Source organism: Myotis myotis, unplaced genomic scaffold, assembly GCF_014108235.1.
Source record: "Myotis myotis isolate mMyoMyo1 unplaced genomic scaffold, mMyoMyo1.p scaffold_m19_p_1, whole genome shotgun sequence".
In the NCBI taxonomy this organism is placed as follows: Eukaryota; Metazoa; Chordata; class Mammalia; order Chiroptera; family Vespertilionidae; genus Myotis; species Myotis myotis.
Window position 1 is genome coordinate 103,228,879 of NW_023416313.1, and position 21,982 is coordinate 103,250,860.

A 21,982-nucleotide genomic window follows, 5' to 3' on the forward strand; every position below is an offset into this window, starting at 1 on the left:
GGAATGCAGAGTTTAAGAAGCTTGGGATTTATTCTTGGGACACAGGGCAACCCTTAAAAATAGCTTAAATAACTTGGATAATGCATGATAAAATTTCCTCAAAAATCATATTTTCCTGTCAGTTTGAGAAAAAGTAAAAAAGTCAGCTGATAACAGGCAAGGATAATGCATAAAAGTAGATAAAATGTGCCATCATTTTTAAGATAACTAAATATAATCTCACCTTTAATAGCAAAAAATTATTGAATGCCTGCTATGTGTCAGATATTTCTCTAAGAATCATACAACTAATAACTATCATATAAGGTAGACTCTATTATTATGGAATTATTATCATCATTATTATTATTATTATTATTATTAACTAGATTGCCCAAGGAAGTCATTTTGACTGCTTTTTAATTTCAATTAGAAAAACAATTATGTATATAAGGACACAATGTCTTAGAATTTTGTGACTTTTTGTACAACATATAAATGCGTTTATTAATAATTGTAGTTACCTCCCCCTCCTTCATTTACGGTATATATATATGTGTTATACCTACATTGCCCAAAAGCAGTCATTTTGACTGCTTGGGAAATTTTAAATAATCAAATGACTCTTATTATTGAATTGAGTAATAACAGTTCGGCTCTGTATTGAAATAACAGTTTTCATTTTTTTTTTTCGATTACCGTCACATGATAACATACAAGTACATGATAAATTGTCGATACTTGATAAGTTGCAGTTGCTCAATAAGGTAAACTAGTACTTGGTATTCGAATCTTTATGCAGTGATACTTGTTCTAATAGGCTGTTTATTGTATTTCTTTTGCTCCCTAAATTCATGAAAGAAATGTCGAAGAGAAGAGAGTTACTGGAAAAGCAAACGAACATAAGTGAAGAGTGCTCCGATATAGAATCAGACGCAGCAAATTCTGAAGTATCATCTGAAAATGAAGCGGATTATATTCAAAGTGAAACATCTGACACTGAAGATAGCGATGAAGAGTCGATCACCAGTGATGAAAAGGAAAGTGCCATCAATATGCCCAGGAAAAGGTGTAGGGTGCCAAGTAGTTCAGACTCTGATGAAGAAACTGAACACACCGTTCAGGAGACCAAAACAGCTGCCGATGGTACTGTGTGGTCAAAATTTGACGAAGGTGGTATTCCTGGAAGGTTACCATGTACTTGTATTTTCAAGGGTGTGAAAGGGCCAACAGGCTACGCAAAAAGGAACATTATGGCAGATAATCTTATCAGTGCATTCTCATTGATAATAGATAACTATATTATCAAACATATAAAGAAGTGCACAGAAGAAGGCCGCCGAATTTTGAGGAACTATTGGACAACATTACCGGAAATACGTGCATTTATTGGGATTTTATATGCTCGTGGAGCCTACGAGGCAAAAAATTTAAAACTCAGTTATTTATGGTCAGCAAAGTGGGGTCCCGAATTCTTCAGGAAAACTATGGCCAGAGAAAAGTTCAAGCAAATCCTACGATTTATTCCTTTTGACAGAAGAACCGAAAGAAGTAGGCACCTACAAACAAATAAGTTTGCCTTGGTTTCGGAAGTATGGGACAAGTTCACTGAAAAGAGTCAAGCTTGCTATCAACCAGGGCAAAATATAACAGTTGGCGAGCAATTATTTCCGTCAAAAGCCAGGTGCAGGTTTACACAGTATATGCCTAATAAACCCAACAAATTTGGCATCAAATTCTGGCTTGCATCAGATGTTAGTAGCAACTATGTTTTGAATGGTTTTCCTTATTTGGGGAAAGATGAACAGCAACCATCGTCAATGCTTCTCAGTGAACATGTTGTTCTGAAACTTGTCGAGCCATATACAGGCTGTGGAAGAAATATCACGACCCATAACTTTTTCACTAGCATGTCACTCGCGACAAAATTATTGGACAAACAAACAACTCTAGTTGGAACTATTAGAGGAAACAAAAGAGAACTACCCAAAGCAGCCAAACAAACGAAGGATAACATGCCTCCTTTTTCCACTCTGCTATATAAATCAGAGAATTGTGTTCTTACAATATATAAAAGCAAACCAAATAAAAGAATAGCTGTTCTAAGTTGTAGGCATAAATTTGTGAAAATTGATAAGAGTAATAAAAAAATGTTACCGGAATCTATTCAACTTTATAACAGCACAAAATTTTGAGTTGATATGGCGGATCAAATGGCCAGAAAATACACAGTAAAAGCTAGTTCTTGTAGATGGCCCCTCCAAATATTTTTCAATATTTTAGATTTGGCTGCTATAAATGCTTGGATCCTTTACAAAGAAAGGACAGGAATACAAATACAACGAAAAGAGTTCTTGTTTCAATTAGCAGAACAGCTTTCCACCGAATACAGAGCTGCAAGACAGAAAAATTCATCAGAACATGAAGACCCACAAAGATCAACTGCAACATCATCAAATGCAACCCATTCTAAGAAACGCAAAATTTGTCAAGTACAACTTTGCCACAACAACAAAACAAATAATATATGTGAAAAATGTCGAAAGTATGTTTGCGGAAGATGTACACATAAAAAGATTTCCACTTTAATTTGCATAAAATGTACAAATAATAATGCATAAATTATTTTTTTTCCAAGTGAGGTACATTTTTTTTGTTAATATTTACTAATACCTTGTTATATAACTATAAATACTATACAAAATATTAAAAATTAATTTTAAACAAATTTCTTTACACATTTGTTATTCTTTCACAATGCAGTCATTTTGACTGCTTTTGGGCAATATAGGTATATACTAAATTTCAGTCTTTCTAGTGTTAAATGTGAGTCATGGTAACTAGCAGTTGTTAACTGCACAGATATGGAGGCCATGCCACTTGAGGTCAAAGCTTCACTCGACCACTTATTTTCTGTGTGACTTTGGACAAATTATTTGATATACATAAATATACTCACACATATCTGATAGTATTTTTGTGGAGCTTAGGACTTCTTCAACCCATACCTGCCCCTTCTTTGTTCAATGGATTTTAATAAGGTAGTAAAAAGAGGTAAATAAAAGAAAGAAAAATGGATGTTCACCATCTGAGTGAAGACAAACTCTACTGCTTCATCAAAGAAATGAACAGATATCAAACAAAAATAGATGAGATGAATTGCCAGCAAGCAAGGACTCTGGAAGTTGTAGCAGGTTAAAGCAGTAGAATGGAATAGGAGGGAGGGGACATGGGTAAACATATTCCCTGTGCCCTGTGTAGGAAGGGAGACTTTATCCTAATTAATAAAGAGGGAATATGCTAATTGACTCTCACAGGCTCGCAAAGATGGCAGTGCCCACAGCCACTAAGGAGGAATTATGTTAATTGACTGCCCCACCCTCAAGATTGTGCACCCATAGTCAATAAGGAGGGAATATGCTAATTGACTGCCACACCCTCAAAGATGGCAGCACCCACAGTCAATAAGGAGGGAATATGCTAATTGACTGCCACACACTCAAAGATGGAGGCGCCCACAGCTACAAGATGGCTGGCAGGGGAGGACAGTTGTGGGTGATCAGGCCAGCAGGGGAGGGAAGTTAGGGTGACCAGGCAAGCAGGGGAGGGCAGTTAGGGGTGGCTGAGCCAACAGGGGAGGGCAGTTGGGGGTGACCAGGCCAGCAGGGGAGGGCAGTTGGGGACAATCAGGCTGGCAGGAGAACAGGTAGGCATCAATCAGGCTGGCAGGGGAGTGATTAGATGGTGATCAGGCTGACAGGCAGAAGCAATTAGGGGCATTCAGGCAGGCAGGCAGGTGAGCGGTGGGAGCCAGCAGTCCCAGATTGTGAGAGGGATGTCCTCCAAGGGGTCCCAGATTGGAGAGGGTGCAGGCTGGGTGAGGGACATTCTCCCCACAGTGCATGAATTTCATGCACTGGGCCTCTAGTTTTGATTATAAAGCAACTAACTTCATAGATACTGCATGTACCTTTTTGGATTCCTATCTTTATTGTTTCTCCACTGTATGACTTTGTACAGATGACTAAACCTCTCTTTGCCTCAGTTTTCTACTTTAGACCTATATAAATAATAGTATTAAACTCATAAGATGCTGTGAAGATTAAATTAGTTAATAAATATAAAATAATCAGTGCTGGCTCACCATATATTTTATCTATAATAATCATTATCATTTTATCATAACTATTGCTATTATTAAAACATCCTTTTTCATTTCATGTAACTGGTATATTTGCTTAATAGTAAGTTGTATATGACTCTAATCTCAAGCTTATAAAATGTTAGGGTCACAAGCAAGTGCATACTACCTTTGCTACCTAAACTATTCATATCATCTGCCTTGCTACAATCAAAGTATACTTTGAAATCCAGTCAAGGAGAGCTTGCAAACTGTTTAGTTGGAGAGGAAACCAACCAAAAGAAGTAATAATTGCAGTGGACATCCTTTCTCTGTGGTAGATGGTGGTCATCTCCAGTGGACTCGCTTGGGAAATGTAACATCAAAAATGGATGTTTCAAGCACAATACAGGAACTTAGGTTCATAGGATTAGAAATGAGCTTTGAAAGAAAAAACGAGATGGCGGCATAGGTTAACGCCGGAGTTTGCTGCCTCGAACAACCACTTCGAAAATACAACTAAAAGAGGGAACGGACATCACCCAGAACCACAGGACGGCTGGCTGAGTGGAAGTTCTACAACTAGGAGGAAAGAGAATAGCATACCGAGACTCAGAGGAGGCACAGTGCTGAAGTCAAATACTGAGGTGTGGAGTGCCTGCGGAGCGGGCTGGTGGCTGAGGGCACGGTTGTCTGTTTCAATCTGGAGGGAGTTTCAGACTCTGAGCTCCAGATCTGGGCGAGTCTCTAGGGACCCAGACTCAAACAGGAGAAGTAGGACTGACTGGCTTAGGTTGGAACTCGAAGGCAGCTTTCTCTCCGAGGTTTGCAGCGGTTGCTGGGACTCTGAGAGGCAGAGCCTCTGGGAACGGGACTGAGAGCACCCATAACTGCTGGCTCTGGCTGACCTGTAGATCCCCTGGGACCCGCCCTGCCCAAGCCCTGCACAGAGGCATTGCCGGATAGCCTCAGGCAAAGGCTAGATTAGCACCATCCTAGAGATCCAGGACAGAAGTTCTCCCACTGCAGGCACAGCTGATTCTCAAAGTCAGTTGTCCTGGAGGTCAAATCCCCGCCAGTATTACCTACAACAATCAAGGCTTAACTACAACAAGACTGCACACAAAGACCACAAGGGGGTGCACCAAGAAAGCATAAAAAATGTGGAGACAAAGAAACATGACGGAAATGGAGAATATAGAGCTCAAAACCACACTTTTAAGGTCTTTCAATAAGTTTCTAGAAACTGCCGATAAACTTAATGAGATCTACAAGAAATCTAATGAGACCCTCAATGTTGTGATAAAGAACCAACTAGAAATTAAGCATACACTGACTGAAATGAAGAATATTATACAGACACCCAACAGCAGACCAGAGGAGCGCAAGAATCAAGTCAAAGTTTTGAAATGCGAAGAAACAAAAATCACCCAACCGGAAAAGCAAAATGAAAAAAGAATCCGAAAATACGAAGACAGTGTAAGGAGCCTCTGGGACAGCTTCAAGCATACCAACATCAGAATTATAGGGGTGCCAGAAGATGAGAGAGAGCAAGATATTGAAAACCTATTTGAAGAAATAATGACAGAAAACTTGCCCCACCTGGTGAAAGAAATAGACTTACAAGTCCAGGAAGCACAGAGAACCCCAAACAAAAGGAATCCAAAGAGGACCACACCAAGACACATCATAATTAAAATGCCAAGAGCAAAAGACAAAGAGAGAATCTTAAGAGCAGCAAGAGAAAGAAACTCAGTTACCTACAAGGGAATACCCATACGACTGTCAGCTGATTTCTCAACAGAAACTTTGCAGGCCAGAAGGGAGTGGCAAGAAATATTCAAAGTGATGAATACCAAGAACCTACAACCAAGATTACTTTATCCAGCAAAGCTATCATTCAGAACTGAAGGTCAGATAAAGAGCTTCACAGATAAGGAAAAGCTAAAGGAGTTCATCACCACCAAACTAGTATTATATGAAATGCTGAAAGGTATCCTTTAAGAAGAGGAAGAAGAAGAAAAAGGTAAAGATACAAATTATGAACAACAAATACGCATCTATCAACAAATGAATCTAAGAATCAAGTGAATAAATAATCTGATGTACAGAATGAACTGGTGATTATAATAGAATCAGGGACATAGAAAGGAAATGGGCTGACTATTCTTGGGGGGAAAGGGGTGTGGGTGATGCGGGAAGAGACTGGACAAAAATCGTGCACCTATGGATGAGGACAGTGGGTGGGGAGTGAGGGTGGAGGGTAGGGCGGGAACTGGGAGGAGGGGAGTTATGGGTGCAAAAAGAGGAAAAAATGTAATAATCTGAACAATAAAGATTTAATAAAAAAAGAAAGAAATGAGCTTCATGAAGGAACCTAATCTAATAAAAGAGAAACATGGTAATTGGTGTACCACTGCTACCCTTCCCATTGGCTAATCTGTGAGATATACAAATTAATTGCCAGCCAAGATGGCGGTAACCGATGAGAGGCAAAAGGGGAAGGACTGAACAATGGTGATCGGCAACCCAGGCGGCAGGCAAGAGTTGGGGGTGGGCAAAGGCTGCCTTTCCCCACCCCACAGCCGGTGATGCCATGGGAAAGCTGGGGTTGTCGGCTGGCCTGCAGCCCTGATCGCTATGGAAATTGGAGGGCAGGAGGGCCAGAGCGCAGGCCAGGCGGCAACCCGGGACCCCCGCCATGGCAACTGATGGGTGGGAGGGCCTGCGTCCCTCAATTGCCATGGTGATTGGAGGGCGGGAGGGCCATGTTGCAGGCCAGGCAGCAACCATGGACCCCCACCATGGCGATCGAAGGGCGGAAGGGAGGGGCGCAGGCCAGGCAGCAACCACGTACCCCCACCATGACAATATAAGGGCAGGAGTGCGGGGCGCAGTCCAGGCAGCAACCCCATACCCCCGCCATGGTGATTGGAGGGCGGGAGGGCCAGAGCACAGGCCAGGCCGCAACCCCGGACCCCCATCATGGCGATCCGAGGGCAGGAGGGCCGGAGCACAGGGGAGGCATCAACCTCGGACCCCCACCATGGCAACTGATGGGCGGGAGGGCCTGCGTCCCTTGATCGCCATGGTGATTGGAGGGCGGGAGGGCCGGAGCGCAGGCCAGGCAGCAACCGCGGACCCCCACCATGGCGATGGAAGGGCGGGAGGGTGGGGCGCAGGCCAGGCCGCAACCCGGACTCCCGGAACCTCTCTTAAAGGTTCTCTTAAGGCAGTTGGCGAGGGACCTTGGAGAGCCCCAGGGGGCCCTAGTGCCAGCAAAACTGAGACCTGGGGCGGCTCTCCCCAGAAGGTCCAGAGAACAGCCACTGCAGCCTGCCCCCACCCCAGCGCAAGGCATGGCATGCTGGGCCCGAGGACCCACCCCCTCCCAGAGGCCCCTGGCTTGCTCATGTAGCCCTGGTCACATCACCGGAGCAGCTACAAGGCACAGAAAGTACCAGGGACAGACGCTTGGCCCCACCCACATTTGCAAAGACAAGGCCGGAGGGTGTCAGGGCCGGCTCACATCTCCTTCTCCTTCCTTTTGCTCTTCCTCTGGCTGCTTAGCTCACCCAGCTTCTTATCCAGGCTCCTCTGCAGTTGGGCCCACTTGGCGGGGTCCAGGGACAGGTCCTTGGCCCCACTGCCAGCGTACAGCACTCCCTCCCAGCTGATTCTCTGCGGGGCGTGGGCGCAGGCCCTCTCCCCACAGCCATGGATTTGGGGCAGGCAGTGGCTGAGGCAGTAGCGGTGGCTGCAGTGTGGGCAGAGCAGTCCTGGATTACGAGAGGGATGTCCGACTACTGGTTTAGGCCCAATCCCTGTAAACTGGCAGGACATTTTTTGAGGGGTCCCAAATTGGAGAGGGTGCAGGCCAGGCTGAGGAACACACCCTCCCCGTGCACGAATTTCGTGCACTGGGCCACTAGTCTATATATATATAAAAGCCTAAGTGATCAAACGGCCCTTGGTGCCCCCTGGTGGTCAGTGTGCTCCCACAACCAACCTCCTGCAGACCCTGCCCTCCAGCAGGCCAACCTCCAACAGCCCGATCTGCCCCAATTGCCAGCCAGGCTGAGGGACCCCACCCATGCTCGAATTCGTCCACCTGGCCTCTAGTATTGAAGAAACAGTGCTCAAGGAAGATGATTCCTATGCTCCTGTTATCTAGCATAGAATCTGAACTGAATGGTGATTGTTTTTGTTTGTTGGTTGGTTTATTTTTATTTGTTTCTTTCCTGTAGAAGGGTCTCTGAGTAATATGATTATGATATGACAAAAAGTTTAATCATTTTTCAGATGTTTGAGAATTGTTCTTGGAAAAATAATTTGGGGCTGCACACAGAACGCTCTTGGGGGAAGATGCCTTAGAGGTTGAGACACAGAACTGGATAATGCAATGAGAAACGCTTTAAGTTGTAACATGGGGTGATATCTGGGAAGGATTTTGCAATTGTGCTTGACTGTTTGCTGAATTTAGAACAAGTTTTTTGCAGGGCAGAAATGTCTGTGGTACTATAAAGTTTCCAGCACCCACCAGAGAAAGGATAAAATAACTTTTATTTACATGAGATTATTTTCCACTATTGTGGTCTGTACTAGAAATATGTGACACAAAATCAAAGATTAAACACATGTTTACATTGAACATACCTTAGGGCTAGAGAAATGGTAGCCAACTTCAATACACACACACACACACACACACACACACACAAAATAAAACAAACAAACAAAAAACAACCTGATCTTATTCTAATTTAAGTGCAGGGGAAGCAAGTTGAATAAAAAACATGAAACAAAAAATGAATTGGGAACTAGGAATGAGGTCTTTGACTCACATTCAGATCTTCTTATGTAGAGGAGAGTTAGGCACAATTGCAACTCTAGAAAAGCTGGGATCAGAAAACTATGATATTCAAATTAGGTTAGAGTGGGGTGAAACTTTGTAGGACTTGGGAAGTTACTGATGGTACTGATTATTCTCTTCCCATATACAGAAGAATGAGAAACTGCTCTAGAGTCTACCCAACCAAGATATCCTTTCTTATTGTGGTAAAATGTGTGAACATCCACAGAGTGATGGTGATGGGAAGTTGGCAAAGGCTCCAGATCAAAGCCAGTGAATTCCAGGAATTAAAAGTGAACACTGAATTTGAGCCCTATCATAGGAGTTCTAAGCACTTTTAAGTTGGTTGAGGGTTCAGTAAAAATGTATGAGCAATAATTATGGAAAATTAATGCAAAGTGGTACTGGAGAGTGAATAACAAGTAGTGAATAACTACTGCATTTCACCATTGGAATGGTGCTTGATCTATGTCTCTATACAGTAACTTACAAAGTTACAGTTCTTTATACTGACTATAAACGGATTCCAGTAATCTGTGGAACAGTGTGCTTAATTTTTGCAGAAGAGACTCTGGAGGCTACTCAGTTTTGCCACTTCTACAAAGGTGTGTCCAGAATTGAAAGACATAGCTGAGTAAATGCTATATTTGAGGTCAACTAAAATTTGTTTTTCATGCTGCAATCTATTATTTTGCTGAGGATGGGTAGTGTTTCTCCATACTTGTGATAAGCCCTTTGAAAAAACACCAGGAAGTGGTAGACACAGTTTTCTGAAATATTTATGGCAGATTTGATCTTGAAAATTCCTGAGTCCCTGAGTGTTTTTAAATGGATAGTTATAAGATAGAAGTATTTTTCTATCTTTGTAAAATAGACATGATCTGCTTAAAATGGAAATAGTGCTTAATGATGTAAAAATAACCCAGCATTTTTTAGAGTGCTGTAGAATGATTGCTTTCTCAAGATCAATTTTTCTAAAGAGTACATAACAAAGGACTTAATTAATGCCATTAGCTGGTAGCCTGGCAGGTATTATGGGTCACTGAAAGTGGAAATCATAATAAATCTTATAATATTGAAATGTATGTGGATAAAAGACTACTGAAGAAACAGACTCTTGGTAAGTCTAAGAGTGATCACTGCATCATCACAAGCCCAAGGTGCTCTGGGATGGCTTTGCAGCATGGATGGTTTCAGTTTCAGATTTAAAGAGCAGGTACAGCAAGGTAGCCATTGGAAAAGAGGAGCCCTCTCTTCAGAACCTGATATGCATCTTAGAACTGACTGCAGAATGTGATCCTCAATATCAACATGCACAAAACTGAATTCTTGATATTACCTCCCAAAATGGCTTCTCTGACATCTTCATACCTGTAAATGGCAACTCTGTCCTATTTGCTCAGGTCAAAACTTAGATTGATTCTTGACATCTTAATTTTCTTTCTCATATACCACCCATTAGCAAAACCTACTGGATCATCTTACCACTTCTACAACTTCCACCTGATCCATACCACAACCATCATATGCCTGAGTTATTCCAGTATCTTTCTACATGGTCTCCCTGAATTAATCCTTGCCCAAGTGCTATTCATTAGGACCTTTTGCTAATGTCACTTCTTTCAGACTGGGCATATAAGGGATCTCCTTTTCTTCCCATTTAAACTATTATTTTGATCATGTGATCTTCTTGGCCACTGAAATGTATCAGAATGTATTCTTTCTGGGTAGTAGCTTTAAGAAGCAGTGATGTTCAAAAAAAGACCCCAAATAGCTGCAGCAAATCTGAGAAAGAAAAACAATGTTGGAGGGATCACAATACCAGTTATCAAGCTATATTACAAAGCCACTGTTCTCAAAACTGCCTGGTACTGGCACAAGAACAGACATAAAATATATATATATATATATATATATATATATATATATATATATATATATATCCCATGTTCAAAGGCTGTTAAATCGCATTATTTACCCATATCTTCAGAAAAAAATTACTTCTACTGTCATGGTAAACAACCTGCTTCCCTATTTGTAGTGGTCTGGCCCTCTAGCAACTTCAGCGCAAAATTATAGCTAATTTGCCTACAAACATCAATGATCATAATAATCTGGCCACTCAGTTTACAGACCAATGGAACAAATCAGAGAACCCAGAAATCGAACCAAGTCATTATGCTCAATTAATATTTGACAAAGGAGGCAAGAGCAGACAATGGAGTCAAGACAGTCTCTTTAATAAATGGTGTTGGGAAAATTGGGCAGATACATGCAAAAAATGAAACTAGACCACCACCTTACACCATACACAAAATAAACTCAAAATGGATAAAAGACTTAAACGTAAGATGGAAAACCATAAAAATCTTAGAAGAAGCCATAGGCAGCAGAATAACAGACATATGTTGTAGCAATATCTTTACTGATACAGCTCCTAGGGCAATGGAAACTAAAGAGAAAATAAGCAAACGGGACTACATCAAAATAAAAAGCTTCTGCACAGCAAAAGAAACCATCAATAAAACAAGAAAGCCCACTGCATGGGAGAACATATTTGCCATTGTTATCTCAGATAAGGGTTTAATCTCCAAAATATATAGGGAACTCATACAACTTAACAAAAGGGAGATAAACAATCCTCAAAACATGGGCAAAGAACCTAAATAGACACTTTTTGAAAGAGGACATAATGAAGGCCAAGAGACATATGAAGACATGCTCAAAGTCACTAATCAAAACTACAATGAGGTATTATCTCACACCTGTCAGAATGGCTTTCATTAATAAATCAACAAATGACAAATGCTGGAGAGGATGTGGAGAAAATGGAACCTTCTTGCACTGCTGGTGGGAATGCAGACTGGTGCAGCTGCTGTGGAAGCCAGTATGGAGTTTCCTCAAAAAATTAAAAAATGGAACTTCCATTTGACCCAGTGATCCCACTTCTAGGATTATATCCCAAGAAACCAGAAATACCAATCAGAAAGGATTTATGCACCCTTATGTTCCTAGCAGCACTATTTACAATAGCTAAGATTTGGAGACAGCCTAAATGCCCATCAGCAGATGAGTGGATTAAAAAACTGTGGTACATATACACAATGGAATACTACGCTGCTGTAAAAAGGAAGGGATTTTTACCATTTGCAACAGCATGGATGGAACTGGAGAGCATTATGCTATGTGAAATAAGCCAGTTGGAGAAAGATAAATATCACATGATCTCACTCATATGTGGAATATAATGAACAACATAAACTGATGAACAAAAATAGATACAGAAACAGCAAAGCATTCAAATGGACTGTCAAACTTCAGTGGGAAGGTGGTGGTGGTGGGGTGGTAAGAGGTCAACCAAAGGACTTGTATGCATACATATAAGCATAACCAATAGACACAGACCCTAGAGGGGTGAGGGCATGTGTAGGGGTGGGGATGGGTCGGGGGAGGTCAATGGGAGGAAAAGGAAACATATGTGATACTATATGTAATACTTTAAACAAAAATTTTTTAAAGAAGCAATGCTGGAGCAGCCATAAGCCATTCACTAGGGTTCCTATTATGAGCTCCACTTCCTTACAGCTTGGGTAGATACATAGGATAAAAGAAAAATCAATATTGTTGCTTGAAACCACTGAGACATTCAACTTGGCAAAAAGCTTAACTTTGCCTATCTTAACTGATAAAGTTGTTTCAGGATATTCCAGAAAAACAAGAACACAACCCAAAAACATTTGGCATTGGTTATGGCAATGGGTGGTAGTTGTCAAGGAAATATTATTGGAAGCTGATGGATGATGATTTATGTTATGTGGTGGTAAAATTCTAACCTGTGGTGGCATGACAATTGGGCTTATAGCTTCACACAAGAGAATAAGCAACAGCATCTATAATGTGAGTATTTTTATTTTATTTTTGACTTCATTTTTACTTGTTACAACATAAAAGAAATTTAAAAATGGTTAATCTATAAGAAGAAATGAAAGGCATTAAATAGAGTTCAGAAATGTTGTGACTTGCAGAATAAAGATGCAGATGATTTCCATTTTTATGCAGTGAAGATTTTAAAAACAAAGACTAATTAAAATTCAGCCTAGCCACAGCAAGGGCCAAACAAAAGTGTGACCATCGGTCACATTTAAAAATCTTTTAATGAATTACTATTTCACACAGTAAATGTTTTAAGTTGTACCAAAGGTCTACAGAAAATAGGGATGTGCCTATATCCAGATGTCAAATTTATACTCACAATTAATGTCTCAAAAAGACTATGGGTGAGATTATTGGCACATGGTACTGACTTAAAATAAATAAAAATGACATGACTATAGCTTTGACAAAATTGCATTGTCAAAAAACCACCAGCTTGTGAATGTGTAACTATTAAAGACGTAAAACAGACTCCTACAACACGATATTGAAAGAAGTCCAATTTAAAAAATGGGTAGATGACCTGAATAAGTACTTTTCCAAAGAGTACATAGAAATAGCCAACAGTCATACAAAAATATGTTTAATGTCACTAATCATCAGAGAAATGAAAATTAAAAACAATGAGATATCACCCCACACCTGCCAGGATAGCTATCATTAATAAGTCAATGAACAAGTGCTTGTGAGGATGCGGGAAAAAATGAGCCCTCCTGTACTGTTGGTGAGAATGCAGATAGGTGCCTCTACTATGGAAAACATTACGGTGGTTCCTCAAAAAATTAAAAATGAAACTGTCTTATGACCCAGGGATTTCTCTGCTGTGTATATATCTAAAGAAACCTAAAACACTAATTCAAAAGAATATATACATCCTTTTATATTTATTATTTATAATGGCCAAGAAATGGAAGCAACCCAAGTGCCTATCAATAGACAATTGGATGAAAAAGAGATGGTGCATATATACAATGGAATATTACTCAGCCATATCATTTGTGAATGTAAGGACCTAGAGGGTATTATGCTAAGTGAAACAATTTAGTCTGAAAAAGAAAAATGCCTTATGATTTCTTTTATATATGGAATTTAAAGCACAAAATAAATGAACAAACAAAATAGAAACAGATTCATAGATTCAAAGATCAGGTTGATGGTTGCCAGAGGGGAGGAGGTTGGGGTACTGGTTGAAAAAATGAAGAGATAAAGAAGTATAAATTGGTAGTCATGAAATTGTCATGGAAATGCAAAGTACAGCATAGATAATATAGTTAATAATCCAAATAATAAAAGCCTAATATGCTAAGTGTCTGACTGTTCAACTGTCTGACCAGTCGCTATGACACCCACTGACCACCAGGGGGCAAAAGCTCTGCCAGTAGGTAAGCTTGCTGCTGGGGTCCAGCTGATCGGGAATGGACAAGATAGGCTGGACATGACTTGGAACTCTCCTGCTGTCCCTCCCTGGCCCCGATCATGCACTGGCCCTCTCACAATCCAGGACTCCTGGGGGATGTCAGAGAGCTGGTTTCTGCCTGATCCCCACAGGCCAGGCCGAGGGACTCCACTGGTACATGAATCCGTGCACCAGGCCCTAGTATTGTAATAACTATTATGTGGTGCAAGGTGTGTACTTAGAACATGGGGAGGATCACATTGTAAAGTAGATGATGGTCTAACCATTATGCTATACACCTAAAACTAATAAAAAATAATATTGAAAGTGCTCTATAATACAAAACAAAAAGTAAAATAGTCCTCTGGGCCCCAAACCTTGTAGAGGTAAAGAATTAGCAAGTTGCTCAGGTCTCAATATTTTTATATCCTTTTCAAATGTAACCAGTGAGGATAATGTGTAGAGGTCAGAGCCAAAGACCCCTGAGAACTGCAGGCTGAAGAATTACTCTCAGGGAGAAAGCCCTCAAAATAGCCACTCAATGGGTGTGGAATTTCTATGGTTCAGGTTCCTACTTAACCCCACTCCAAATCTTATCTTCCTGAATAAGAATGTTTATTCAGTAATTCCAGGCCTCTACTGTGAATCCAACTTGGATAGAGTAGGGAGGGGGGTAGATCACATAACATTTTTTGTATTTTTGTATATTTTTACATTTATTATGTCTTTAGAGCAAGAAGTAGCACATCTAGACTTATACAGGATGGGGAAAATTTAGGGTTACAGATGTGAGAATGTGAAACAGGTTTTATTCTTGTATTATAACATTAATTATTATATTATTTTCCACACAAACTACTGTAAACCTACTTTTACCCCATCCTGTATAGAAACACTCATTAGATCTTATGCTTTAAAATCTGGACAGGACTTTTGAGTTTTCTCTCTTGGGTTAAGGTATGAGTGTATTTTGTATCTAGGGAAGAGAGTGAACCAAATATTTGTGACCCTAAGGAAATCATGTTGGCCGGTCAGGGTACCAAAAAAAGTCTGTTTTTTTTGCTTTAAAAAACACTTTAGAATTGAAATTCTCTACCCAATTGAATGCAGTCAGGGTCATAAGTTTGCATGGGCCAGGGAAATGTAAGCAGAAGAGACAATGTCACTCAGAGGGAGGCTCTGAAGAGCCAATGCAAGGTTTTTCATGCCTTTGTCTTTGTACTCTGGTTATGGAAGCAAGCCCAGTGGTTTGGGTCTCTGAGTAATTGCCATGAGCGTAATCCCCTTTGTGGCCAACAATCTAGATGTAGGACAATGAGAACTAGTTTAATGGTTGTAAATCACTGAGTTTTTTTTAGGATGTTTATCATTGTAGCTAACTTACCTTATCCTAATTGCTATAAACCCAAATTCTACTCTCAATTCAGAATCCAGAATTGTCCTTTTAAAACACATCACATGACTCAGTCCTCTTCATGAACCTCTCCAATGGCTCATAGTAAAAGACAGCCCTAATATATACATTCTTCTTTTTAACTTTCTGACCTAATTTCCTCTGACTCTATTTCATTCCTTCAGCTGTAGCCACACATTTGTAACCTTGCTCTTCTTAGAAAATGGTAGCACATGTACACTTTGCCTTTGATGTTCCTTCTACCTGGAACAATTTTATCCCAATTATCCACATGATTTTCTCCTTCATGTGTGCTCAAGTATCACTTGTAATACTTTCCTGACCATCTTTTATAAAATAAAGCAATAATACCTACTCTTTTATTTCCATTTAAGCTGATTTCCTTTCTTCCAAAACACTTACCACCCACTGATATATTGTATATTTACTGATATGGCACTCCCCGCCCCCCTTTCCATATATTGTTACACATTAGAATCTAAGCTTTGTCACAGAAGAGTCATAGTTTTGTTTATTGTTATGGTCCCAAGTCCCATAACACTAACTGACTTAGAACAGTGACTCAATAAATACTGATTGAATAAAACTGAAAGAGAGAAATCAGGCATATGTCTTTTTTTGAGGTATTTGTGTAATTAGATAATATAATTTTGTTTGGAAAAATCTAGGGACTCTGAAAGGGTGCAAGAAGGAATCCAGTTATCTAGAAAAGAGAGGAATAATACTGATACTTGATGTACTATAGTTGATTATCTTACATTAAAATAAGTGGAAATAATTATTTCAAATTGAAGATAAACATGAAAGCATCAATTTTTCTTTCTTGACCCACAGCACAATGGAGAGCTAAAGAATGAATAATTATTACATAAATTAATGTGCATTTGTACACTTCTGCTGGCCAGCCAGAAGACTGCTCATAAAGGTGCCATACTGGAAGGTTTAGAAGAGAAGCTATATTTAAGAATTAGGAAAATTAAGACTATGACATTTGTGTTGGGTACTGTGAAAAATGCTACAATAAATTTAGAGGTGCATATATTTTTTACAAATAGATGTATTCAAATAAAGAGGGGTTGCTGGATCATATGTTAACTCTCTTCTTACTTTTAAGAGAAAACTCCAGACTGTTTTTCCATAGTGGCTTACCAGTTTACATTCCCAGGAGTGGTGAAAGAGGGTTCCTTTTTCTCCACAACCTCTCTAATACTTGCTATTACTTGTATTGTTGATGATAGCCATTCTAACAGATGTGAGGTGATATCTCACTGTACTTTTGATTTGAATTCACTCACAGCTAGGGAAGTTGAACATTTTTTTATATATTTGTTAGTTATTGGTATGTCTTCTAGGGAAAAGTACCTGTTCGGATCCTCTGCTCATTTGTTAATTGGACTCAGTTTCTTGGTGTTGAGTTATGAGTATTTATATATTTTGTGTATTAACCCCTTGTTGGAGGAGTTGTTTGTAAGTTTCTTCCATTCATTTGATTGCCATTTTGTTTTGCTCATAGTTTATTTTGCTGTGTAGGAGCTTTTTAGTTTGATATTGTCCCATTCATTTATTTTTTATTTTACTTCCCTTGCCTTTGAGGTCAAATTCATAAAATCCTTTCTAAAAAACAAAGTGTTCTTTGATAGATGATTGAATAAAGAAGGTGTGGTACATATATACAACGGAATACTACCATACAAAAAGATGAAATGCTGCCATTTGTGACAACACGAATGGATCTTGAGACTATCATGCTAAGTTAAGTGAATCAGATGGAAAAAGTCAAGAACCATGTTTCACTTATATGTGGGATATAAAAGTGAAAACAACAAATGAACAAATAAGACAAACAGAACTCATAGATGGAGATAACCGTGGTTATCAGAGGGAGAGCAGGGTGTGGAGGAGGTAGTAAAGAGTAAAGAGGGTCAAATATATCGTGATGAAAAGAGATCTGACTCGGGATGATAAACAAACAATGCAATATATAGATGATTTATTATAGAATTTTATACTTGAAGCCTACATAATTTTATTAACCAATGTTACCCCAATAAATGTAATAATTTTTTTTCAAAAGACTATGACATTTCTCGATTGAGAGGATTATATGTGACCTATCTAGAAATCTTAGTGTTATAATAAAAGCCTTTCGTCAATACATTTAAAGAGTATATCTACATGTATGAGGTTCTTTTCCTAAGTGGATTGATAATAAGTCTTTCCAACATGTATTGACTATGCTAAATTGTACCATAATGGACAACAGTATGTTGCCTCTGTAGTGAACTAAAATTGTGGTCATGTTACCAAACTTGAGATGCAGATTCTCCATCCTGCAAATTCCTCAGATCACCTGACTGCTTATTTGGTGAATGGATATGAATGAATGGATGATGAAATCACATTCTCCCCCCCCCCAAAAAAAAAAAAGTCTTAGATCCATTTCTTAAATTTGGGTGGAGGGCTCACGGCAAGAGTACAAATGGAGGCTCAGAAAGTAATGTGTTAATATTAAAAATTTTAAGTCAGTCAAACAGACTATTAAAGAAAATATGCTCTAGACACTTTTATTTTAACAAATATATTTTCTTAATGATCCAAGAGGGTGAAATTAAATTTAGAATTTAGAATGCTTAGATTTCTAAGAGTTCCATATTAGAAAATAATCATGAGCCTCATTCTACCCTCTTCTTCTTTTCACATATCTACTTTCATATTGTACAGGGAAGGCCATATTGTGTATTTCTGCTTAACACCCAAGCTCTATATTCAAACCCGATAAACCTCTGATCTCTTGGTCATTGCTTAGGCCTTGAGATTCATATATATCTTTGGAATGGAAGATCCATGGGAGAGACCAAAGCAGGCCTTAAAAAAAAGGTTTGGTCCAATTGTGCAAATAATTCTGAGACCATTAGACATGGATGGTGTAGAATTAGGGTTTATGTTCTTAGAGTGGATACATTCCTTGACCTTGCAGCTCATTTTCCCATGGGAAGTAGGAACTTGGTCAGAGAGTGTTCCAAATAGGACTCCATACTGCAAGGCCCAGGAAAGTGGCCTTTTCTGTTCAGGTCTAAAGGCAGTGTCATTCTAGTAAGGGTAATCTCCACAGGCTCTTCCACAGGATGTATCAGCAAGAGCTGTGTATTTATAAACCTAAACCTCTACTATCCGCAGTTCACTGAGCTGTTGACGGTAGTGGAAAACACACTTTGAGCCTTAAGATGATAGTGTAAGCTTTAACTGAAGACAAGTATTATTAAGGAAATATAGAACACGTACTAGTAATTAATTAATTGGATATTTTATGAAGTAATTTGGAACCTCATAAATCTGCAGTTTAAAGCAATTGGTGCTGGTCCAGAAAATATCCCACCCATAGTGACTTTGAATCCCTGCGGAGGGAATGGCGGCTCTCATCATAAAAGGTGTGTTTTCACTGGCCCATGATGGCAGTACAGTGTTAGCTGTACCAAAAATATCCAGTGCAAAATGCTGCAGACCATGCTGTTTTCTGTCTACCTATGAGGCATACTAGCCTGTAAACCTCTGGAATTAGTATGCATTAACTTGTGTTCATTAAAGCCAGACATTCTGATGCTGAGAATTTACTGGTGCTAAAAAATCATTTCATTCTCTGTATGACTGAAATCCTCCTGAGTAGCATGGCTGCATGAGAAAAGTGCTCCTTTTAAAAACAGTATCTGACCCAGTAGGAGATGTTGATTATTGATTGCTACAGGAAACATGTAGAAATGTTTTGGACCATTCCCAATTATATTCAAGGGATCATCCAACACAAAAATATTACAGAACTTTGTTAAACAAGCAAAGAATTATCTTTTCAAAATAAAATAAACAGTGAAATTTCTCCTTGAGTTGTTTAGTTCAGCAATTTTCAAATTTTAGGTCTCAGGACCCATTATACTGTTGAAATGATTGAGGAGCTCAAAGAGATTTGTTTCTGCTCAGTTATATTGATTGATATTTACCATATTAAAATGTTAAACTGATATTTAAATTTTCTAAACTATACATTTATTTAAATATCATCAGTGCAATACAAATTTTGCAGATGTTTTTATAAAATATAATTATATTTTCAAAAAATAGAAACGTGTTATTTTGCACCTTCTATTTTTTTAATGTTTTGCTTAAGAAAAGATAATGAGTTCTTAAATCTATGACTGCATTTATTCTCTTGTATACCACATGTCATGTAGCCTCTGGCAAAGTATGGAAGTAAAATGAGAGTAAACTCTTAGTGTTTTTATAAAAAACTAAAGGCCTGGTGCATGGATTCATGCACCGGTGGGGTGCCTATTGCAATCTGGGACCCCACTGGTGCAGGGCCAGGGAGGGCTCCTGGGCATGTCTGGCCCATCTCACCCAGTCTGGATAGGAGCTGATCAGGGCTGGCCAGGGAGGACCACGGGAGGTCTCTAGGGTGTGTCCAGTCCCTCTTGCCCAGTCCCGATTGGTCGGACCCCAGCAACAATCTAACCTACTGGTCAGAGCATCTGCCCCTGGTGGTCAGTGCATGTCATAGCTACCAAACAAAAGGTCAACTGGTCACTTAGGCTTTTATATATATAGATAGTGTTGATCTTGTGGTCCCTTGAAAGGCTCTAGGAAAGCCTCAGAGGTGCCTAGATCACATTTAGAGAACCACTGTCCTAGTCTGATACCTAAAGTTTCACTGCCAAATAAGGTAAATAACAGCCATGGTTAGCTAAGTGCAAATTAATTAAAATTAAATAAAAGGAAAAATTCAGTTTTTTATTTTCACTAATGCCTTTGGCCAAAAGAAAAAAGTTGAACTACCACATTTGGACCAGGCAAAAACAGAAAGGTGTGAAAGTTATTACAGGATCTTCATGAAGAGTTCTTTCTAGATCCCGTGTGAAGTAGGCAGGGTCAGGGCTAGTCTGACATATGAAGGAGTTTAACTTAGGCCTCCAACTACTCTAGTGGCCAGGATGGTCCTTCTGAAGCCTAGGCCAAGGTATTTCCTGGTGTGTGTCTTTTGGCATGAAAATACATTGGAATAACCCTTTTTAATACTGTTCACTGGCTGTCAGGAATGCTTAAATTGATTCTCTGAGACTTACCACTCAGAGATGAAACGTGTGAAGTGCAGAGTCTGGTTTAGGTAATACATTGGCAGCAACTATTTTATTTCAGAGAAAAATCCATCAATTAACAATTGAACATGACAGCTAGAGTGACAGTGTTTCTCTGTGTTCAAAAGAGGTAGTTAAAGAAAAAGGAACACTGGATATCTGAAGAGGAAAACTCACCCCTGGGAAAGAAAGAAGAGCCCCCTGAGAATGTAAAAGGCTCACAAAATAGATCTGTCAGATCCTTTCACACTTTGATGAAAGACAGCGCTTGATATTAGGAAGACGCTGGGCCAAAATAATTCTTCACCTTAGATGAATTCTAAGCTGAACTAAAGACAGAGATTACCATGAAAGGAAAAATGAACCAAGATTTGGAAGAGTTCAGTGCAATGAAGAATAATTTTGCCTACTCCATAATTTGTTTAAGATAAGACTTACCAACCTCCAAATCACTGTTGAAACAACAAAACAGGCATTGAGACTTTTTTATATTGTGCATTTGTGTAGTCATGCTGACTGCAATACATCTTAGCGAGACCAGCATAAATGTTAATGTATTTGTTCTCAGAAGTTTGTCCAAAAAACTTAATTTAGTTTAACAAACATTTATTGTATGCCTTTTTTGTACAGCAATATGTAGGTGCTCTTTGGCAGTGCAGTGATAAAGACAAAGAACTTGCCTTTATAGAAATTCTAATTGAGTTCAACAGCTATGATGTAGAGGCAATGTGAATTTATTTGAGTGGGTAACATTATTATTTCTAGATCTGTATATTTGTATAATCAATAGAATCCTAAACATAAAATTAATTGAAATAGAAATCTTGCAAATTAATTTTCAGTCTCTCCTTCATGTTAATATTTCAGAAAACATATCAAATAATTAAACATTTGTTCAGTGATTATTTAATTGAAATAATGATGAAAAGAGCTATTGTTTTAAGTTTTCCCCATTCTTTTCTATGAATAGAGAATGTTTAGAATAACTGATTTATTAAAAACCCAACCAGTAGTAGGTCTTTCAAGACACCTCATGTCTCTTTTCTCCTAGTATTCATACCATTGTGTAGTCCCCACCAACTACAAATAGTGCTAGTCTGTGTAAGTATTAGAATATTGAAGAAATAATAATTGTGACTTCGGAAGCAACATTCTAGTTTCTGTG

The 21,982-nt window shown here is 39.1% G+C and overlaps 1 protein-coding gene across 1 annotated transcript; it reads left to right on the plus strand.

Moving 5' to 3' along the window:
- The first annotated feature begins 842 nt into the window (after nucleotides 1–842).
- On the plus strand, nucleotides 843–21,549 carry LOC118667384 (piggyBac transposable element-derived protein 4-like). Its single transcript, XM_036330611.1, is given in 2 exon segments — nucleotides 843–2,471; nucleotides 21,448–21,549. Coding segments are annotated over 2 exon segments (1,731 nt in total).
- Nucleotides 21,550–21,982: the final 433 nt, after the last annotated feature.